At 44.8% G+C, this 8,046-nt stretch overlaps 1 protein-coding gene across 1 annotated transcript in view; it reads left to right on the top strand.

Moving 5' to 3' along the window:
* Positions 1-984: 984 nt before the first annotated feature.
* The window catches only part of LOC115158550 (capping protein, Arp2/3 and myosin-I linker protein 3), a 38,333-nt gene continuing 31,271 nt past the window's right edge, over positions 985-8,046 (top strand). The window contains exons 1-6 of the mRNA XM_029707645.1: positions 985-1,152; positions 3,270-3,364; positions 6,815-6,865; positions 6,964-7,023; positions 7,362-7,483; positions 7,614-7,708. Coding sequence (XP_029563505.1) covers positions 1,095-1,152; positions 3,270-3,364; positions 6,815-6,865; positions 6,964-7,023; positions 7,362-7,483; positions 7,614-7,708 — 481 coding nt within the window. The 5' untranslated portion in view covers positions 985-1,094. The remainder of the gene's footprint in view (positions 1,153-3,269; positions 3,365-6,814; positions 6,866-6,963; positions 7,024-7,361; positions 7,484-7,613; positions 7,709-8,046) is intronic.

The raw sequence follows: 8,046 nt of genomic DNA, 5'->3' as shown, positions 1-8,046 counted from the left end.
AAAGTTTGATTGGATTTAGTCCTATTCTTTAACTTTAGGCCTATCTATTGTACTTTTTTTTTGTTGTTGAATCCTAAATATAAACTAGCTGCTAATGACTTTGTTTGCAAATGCTATGTAGGCCTAAATACTATCACTGATGATATGACTTATAAAGTACTGTTGCATTTCATTTGCTCTCTTAAACCTACCCTTTGGAATGACTTCGATAGCAACAGTGAATATATGTCGTTATTAAGACATCGCTCAATAATCATTCTCACGATAGATAGCACATTGGTAGTAATCATTGAGTAAGGGAAAAATATAAAAGCTAAGCAGTGCTAGCTAGGTTAAAACCCTCGATGGGAGACCAAATTAATAGCTGTAGATCAACTGTCCAGCCTATTTTTTTTTATAGTTGACATAACGTTGAAGATCTGACGTTGTAGTGGGGGGTTAATTGCATTGTTCAAGGGCATAACGGCATGCAATAGCATCTAGGATTTGAACCCAGCGACCCTCTGGTTGCCAGCTCATTACCGACAGATTTTTGCTGTCAGGCCCGGAATTCGAAGTGGCAACCCTCTCTAACCGCTAGGCTACCTGTCGACCTTGTAATTGCCAACAGGATTAATATCATACTGTGTACCTACCAATAGCTGCCCATAGACTGTAGGCCAGTCCAATTGACTCGCACTGAGTCTGCCTGCAAACAGAAAAGTAGCATAGTGAGATGTTTTGCACACTCCAGTTTTCCATCCATAGCCTTTGAATTGTGTTGAAACGTGTGGGGGTCGCCACTATTTCGATCAATATCATATATTGATCAATTCAATTGACAAATAGTATTAGTTTCACGGTTGCTTCCAGTAATATCTGAGTCCACCAAATATGCTAGCCCACTGTCCTATTATTTCAATGATCTCGCTCCACCTTCCCTTCTTCCACCGCCGAGCGCTCTCTCACGTTATACTACTTCTCACAGTGCGGGTTGGTAGCATCAGTCGGATGCTTGGTGGAGCAGGCGGATGCTTGGTGAAATGCTTGCGAGACAAGCAATCCGTTCCGGCCACTATTGAAAAAGAGAAAAGGGCGGTGATACATGAAGAGACATGGCTTCTAAAGAGATAACTGCCTCTTGTTTTGTCAGTGTGAGCAGGGATATTACAGGTAGGAATCACCATTATTATCATATGTATGATGCACCGATTCTGTCTTTGACCATTGCCGTGTATGTGGTGGTCTGTGACTGGACAGAGGCTTTGGAGGTTTATGAAAAATACTGTTTTCATATCTGCCACAAAGCGTGGTGCCATTTTTTGGTATTTTAAGCTACACGTGCATTGCATTCATTTGATCACAAAGTTAAAAAGTTGTGTAAAGCAAAGACATCCTGCTTCCTCAGCCCAGCCGGCTGATCATGTAAAATATCTAACCCATAGGAAAAGAGGCGTTGTGAAAATCATCGTGTGTGCATCACGCATGGATTTACTCACTCATAATGCTATCTGCGTTCATAAATTCATGCCAGCTTTTAAGAATAGGAATTGTTACCGTCTCAGCGTGTTGGCAGTAAGCTTGCTCTTTTTGTCTGCAGTTTGTGTGTGAAAGATGGAGGGGGAGCAGTATGCATTTTCTTGGCAACAATTTGTATGTATTCTTTGCTTTTCTTTCCTTTATTGAATGAGACAGACATGGTCACTAACCTATACTGCTCTTTCAGAGTATTATTTTATACCAGTGTATCCCAACCCTGTTCCTCCACTACCCCCAACAGTACACATTTGTATTGTAACCCTGGACAAGCACATCTGATTCAACTAATCATCAAGCCAACAATGAGTTGAATGAGGTGTGTTTATCAAGGGCTACAGCGTAAAGGTGTACTGTTGGGGGTACTCAAGGACCAGGGTTGAGAAACACTGTTCTATACAGATGACAAGGCTGCCATTGAACAACTGACACCAGGTCTCACAACTTACACCATCAGGACTTAATCACACTTTCACTCACCTACACCACACACACATGCTCACATTAGCAGGGAGATTCTGAGTTCATTACTCCTAATGGCTCTATTAACCACACTGATAATTATTCCAGTGGAATTTCCCCCCCCCCCCCCCCCCCCCATTAGACCCCAGGTGGACTTCTGCCCTGGCCAGCACAAGGTCATCATCTGTATGGAGACAAAAGACCACCTCTGTTTAAACGGTCATCATGATGTTCAGGTCATCATCTTAATCATCAGAACATTACTCTAACTATCCTGTCAGAAGAATCAGCTGCATTCTTTCATTTGACAGTGCATTAGTCACAAGTGAAGTACAGTATATTCAGTGCCTTGGTTTGTTATCCATAATCTAATACCTTTCACCATGTCACTCTCTCCCCCTGTCCTCCTCTCTGGCCTTGCCCCTGTCTCTCTGATGGTGCCTCTCTGTCAGTGTGCCTGTCTGTCTGTGAAGGGATGTCCTCAGGCCCAGCCAGGTTATCTGCAGGAGTGGGGGGGGTCATATTGTTCACATAAGGTTGGAGTTTGTGTGGGAATAAATTGTGTAGCATTGTATTTTGAATCTCATTAATAACAGAATGAATGAGATTGCAGGTTTTCGCCTATGAAACACACAATTAATAATAAAATGTTTGTTGGTTTATTCGCATGATTAGATAATGAAATTACAAAAGCTCTTTTAGTTTGCATAATACAAGGCAATTAACAGGTGATAATGGTAAAAATACAACAAGAAATAGAAAAACTGGAGAGAAAAAACAGGAGGTGTTTTGTCTCCATCCACTCTCACCAAGTACTGTATTTCATCTCTGGTTTCCATATTCTATTAAAATGCTCTCTATTTTATGGCTTCATTCTGTCCTCTCTCACATATCCTCGTTTTACTGGGCAATTTTTGTGTGCCTGCCATTGAAAATATTGCTGTCTTTCACTTTAATGAAACATACAATAGTTTTGGAGACTCAAGGGTTTTCTTCATCAATAGCATAGTTTAAGATACCAGAAGCAGGGTCATATTCTACAAAATAGACAGTGACTGTGTTTCTGTGCAGCCTCTGATTATCTCCCTGTTTCTAAAATGCCAGTATGTCAGTTTTAAATGAAAAGGTGGCTCCGCCTTCAGTCGGTTGGCGAAAGGGCTGTCCACTCGAAGGCCAAGCTTGTCACTCTCACTGATGTGCTGTATACTTGGTTGATTTGAGTGATTGTGTGTGTGAAATGTTTGCTGTGTGCATTAGTGTGTATCTGACCTGGGATGTTTTTCTATTTACAGAGAGTATCAGGAAGATTATTGACAAGTCCTCAACCAAGTTTATACGTGGCATTAAGCTTGACACCAAAAATGGCAAATCAGAGGATAGGATACTGGTGAGTAGTGTCTGAATAACTTACCCTGGTAAAAACAGCAGTTGCTATATTGATGTGCTGACTGAGTGGGTGGTATTCCCACAGATGATTGTTGAGCTTTTGATATAGAAGAGCTCTCCAGACCATCCACACACAGTACTATTCCACCCCTCACTACAGTGGATGGATACTACATAACACATTGTATGGAAACCTGATGGGTGGTCTATGAGAGACATGATGCAACATAGGCAGTATTGAAGTGCAATTAATTGCTATGGTCAGTTACATACTGAATGCAAGCTATGGCCAGACTGGCCACATGCCATGAATATATTAAGTTGATAGGTTTCTGCTTCCCCATCCCTGGCTGTGCCTGTGCTCTGTATTGGGACAATGTAGGACAGAGAGGTCTGTAATAGCAGCAGCTTGGGGAGGCTCTGTCTCTCTGAGACCCTGGCGGTGGAGGCAATGCTGGGCGCGGGCGGACCACTGCCTTTGATACTGGGTGCTTTCATCAGAGAGTATGTGGGGCAAAGATGTGAAATCTCCATTTGTGGAGCTGCAGCCTTGCCAGCTCACAGGACTAAATCTGGGCCAGTGAGCTCTTTTAGTATAGATCACAACCTGTGTGAGTACAGCAAATAGGGAGAAGTATAAGAAACAGACCGAACAAATAACAAAAGCTGCTCAACACTTTTAGAAAGGTGCTATCTAGAACCTAAAAGGGTTCTGCGGCTGTCCCCATAGAAGAATCCTTTTGGTTTCAGGTAGAACCCTTTTGGGTTCCATGTAGAACTAGGGTTCCATGGAGAAGCAAAGGGTTATACTTGGACCCAATAGGGTTCTACCTGGAACCCAAAAGGGTTTCTCCTATGGGGACAGCCGCAGAACCCCTTTGGATCCCTTTTTTCTAAGAGTGTAACAACTCCACATTAAACTGCATTGAAATGTTTTTGTGCTCCCCAAAAATGACCACAAGCCTTCCCCTCAACTCCCTGATGAGGCAATGGGTTGAACACCCAGCAGGGCAGGCTAGGCCTTGGCAGAGACTCGTTCCCTTGATGACTGCTTAATGATTCATTATGGTGCGAGTTGGAAGAGTTTTGCATGTGCACCCTTTGATATTCAGGGATTTTGGTATGTCTGTCTATCTGTCGGGACTATGTTATCTCTCCAGTCCCCACTGTCCAATCTCTCTCTGCTAAACTGTTCCTTTTTGTTTTACTCTGAACTGAATGTAATTGTAGTCTCTGTGGGGCATAGGATGAGGCTGAGGAGAGGGTTAGGATTTAAGGTGTCAAGGGAACGGGAAGTGTGAAATGCTTTCTTGCTATAAGGCTTGGGCTAGGGTTAATGTTTTAAAGCAGGTTCAGGATGGGGCTAGGGCCATTGTTTTTATTTCATGTCATGGTCAATGTACTGGAAATGAGGTTTGTGTATAACAGTCGCCTCTCCCCCTTATCAGTCCAATAAGAAAAACAGGCATCTCTGCTCCAAAAACAGACACATGCATAATTATATGCCACGATGAGTGTGGTATGTCCCTTTGATCTGGAAGTCTTTGATAAGGACTTTCCTCAGGAACTGTCTCCCACCCTTCTGTCCTGGAGGGGACTGTCTCCCCACCCTTCTGTCCTGGGGGGGACTGTCTCCCCACCCTTCTGTCCTGGGGGGGACTGTCTCCCCACCCTTCTGTCCGGGGGGGGACTGTCTCCCCACCCTTCTGTCCTGGGGGGGACTGTCTCCCCACCCTTCTGTCCTGGGGGGGACTGTCTCCCCACCCTTCTGTCCTGGGGGGGACTGTCTCCCCACCCTTCTCTCCTGGGGGGGACTGTCTCCCCACCCTTCTCTCCTGGGGGGGGGACTGTCTCCCCACCCTTCTCTCCTGGGGGGGGACTGTCTCCCCACCCTTCTCTCCTGGGGGGGGACTGTCTCCCCACCCTTCTCTCCTGGGGGGGGACTGTCTCCCCACCCTTCTCTCCTGGGGGGGACTGTCTCCCCACCCTTCTCTCCAGCATGATTTACTTGTATAAACTTATATGGTACAGTACGCGCACACTGTCTCCACCCCCTACCCAGGATACCTCCCCCCAACTCATCACATTAATGTGATACTATCTGCATGTTTTAATCAACTCCTTCAGACACACTGTCTCCACCCCCTACCCAGGATACCTCCCCCCCAACTCATCACATTAATGTGATACTATCTGCATGTTTTAATCAACTCCTTCAGACACACTGTCTTTGAAGTGACTTGTTGGAAATGCAGGAGACTCTTGCTCTCTCTCTTTCTCTTTTTCTCTCTCTCTAACATCAGACACACCCCTCGTTGTGGGGGGGTTTGATGTTGTGTGTGTGTGTGTGTGGGGGGGGGGTTGATGTTGTGTGGGGGTTTGATGTTGTGTGTGTGTGTGTGTGTGTGTGTGTGGGGGGTTTGATGTTGTGTGGGGGTTTGATGTTGTGGGGGGTTTCGATGTTGTGTGGGTGTTGTGGGGGGTTTGATGTGTGTGTGTGGGGGGGTGTTGTGGGGGGTTTGATGTGTGTGTGTGTGTGGGGGTGTTGTGGGGGGTTTGATGTTGTGTGTGTGTGTGTGTGTGTGTGTGTGTGTGTGTGTGTGTTGTGGGGGGTTTGATGTTGTGTGGGGGGTTTGATGTTGTGTGGGTGTTGTGTGTGTGTGTGTGTGTGTGTGTGTGTGTGTGTGTGTGTGTGTGTGTGTGTTGTGGCCGCCGGCAAGTGTTTGACTCTGATGGGTAGAGTCAAGCACCTCTCTCTCAGAATGCAACAGAGAGGGGGAGCCATCATTTAATTACTGCTTTTCATTAAGAGGGCATACTGTGTACTAGTGTTACTGGAGAGAGAACAAATGAGTGATAGCCACAAAGAGATATGCAGAGGAGAAAATGTTCCTCCATCCCTCCTCAGCTACTTCTCAGAGAGCTGTTTTAAAGGGGCATCAGAGAGGAAGGGAGAGAGCATCTGATAAATGTTTGTTTATCTGATGAAAATGTTACACTGTGCTTGAACAATATTTACTGAAGATTCTTCATACTCCCCAGAAATATGGACAGAAGGAGCATGAGACTAGGGCATAGAGATTGTGTTTGTAGCTCAAGGGGACTTAATGTGTGAGCGTACGTTTACAGTACATCTGTGTGCGTATGTGTGGTTTATTTTAATGACTTCCCTATGTAACTATTATTGTTGTAATCATTTCTATAGAGCATCTTAATGCACAGCCTGCGAATGCAATCCTCCCCAGTGTACAGCTCAGCTCATCCATAGCATGATGTTGTGGAATTAATATTCCTACCCAGATCAATAGATGAATACAGAGAGGACTCCACATTTCACTCTGCATTACCATGGCAACCCATCAGAGAATCTGATGCCCTTAGTGAGTTGAGTGTGCAGTGAACTTTTGCTCAGGATGGATTTAATTTGTTCCTGTTTCTCTGGCTGTCTCAGGTTCTCACAACATGGAGACTCTATCTCCTGGTTGCCAAGGTTCCAACAAAGGTAGCCCACATGATCTGCATGTACAGTATTTACCACTTACCATGCACATAATTATCAGCATGTTAACAAATAGGTGCAAAATGTGGCGTTCATTGCAGATAGAGGTGACATTTAACTTCTTGGAGATCCGAGCCATGAACCGTCACCCAGAGCATCAGGTGAGTAACATAATGCCAGGTGAACTGAGGTTTTGAATGGCCATGTTAGTGCATTGTCCCTCTGGCCTCTTCATTACAACTGATTAGTTGTCTAAACAGATTTGTTATGGAGTGTCAATCATCTCAACATCTGAGTAATTATTTTAAATCAGTTCATCTCATTATTTTGCATAATGGAGATATGAGGATCTGCGTTCCTGTAAGTAGAGCTACTGTAATCATATATTTCCTGCAGTTAACTGTCAGTTATCCATTTCAAACTTCGACATTATGCCATCAAAATCACTATGGTGCCTGTATCACTCTACAGTCATTGAAACTATGCTCTTTCTGTGCAGGTCGTCATAGACACGGACAAGTCCACTTATTCCTTGTGGCTACAGTCAAGTGACCACCTCAGTCATGTGGTCAGCCATGTTAACTTTGCCCTGTCCAGAATGTTTAACAACTCTGTGTTTGCGTAAGTGTCCATTCTTAGACAGCACAGACTCCTTTACCAGACAGTGTTGAAACCCAGACAAATAAGCCATGTTAGCTAATTTGTCCCTTCTAACTTAAACCTCCTTTTGTCCTCTTTCTCTCTCTTTCAGTCCTTCCATCTGTCATTCAGACAGTGAACTTTCTGAGGGAAGCAGGAAGTACTCCCCCAGCTCAGAGACATCTATGGAAACCCAGAGGGCCTGTGGTAAGAGACTCACAGGCAGGAAGGCAGGCATACACAGACAGACAGACAGACAGACAGACAGACAGACAGACAGACAGACAGACAGACAGACAGCATAAGCAGGCACGTGCACAGATAGGGCTCTACCTGTGCAGAGTACATGTCCCTTTGCCTTTCCAGTCTCCAAAGTGTCCTTTTGGGTGGTGGTATAATTTCCCCCAAAATTATAATTTTTGAATAAATATTTTGTCGTTGTTCGGCAGTCGTCGCGTGTGCCTGGTTGTGCCTGTTTCCCAGTCTGCCCTGTACGGAGATTGTGCGCGCCTGGTATCCAAACATGCATGGCTTGAGAGATGCGG

This window comes from Salmo trutta, chromosome 22, assembly GCF_901001165.1.
Source record: "Salmo trutta chromosome 22, fSalTru1.1, whole genome shotgun sequence".
Lineage (NCBI taxonomy): Eukaryota > Metazoa > Chordata > Actinopteri > Salmoniformes > Salmonidae > Salmo > Salmo trutta.
This window is presented reverse-complemented; position numbering and strand designations above follow the sequence as displayed.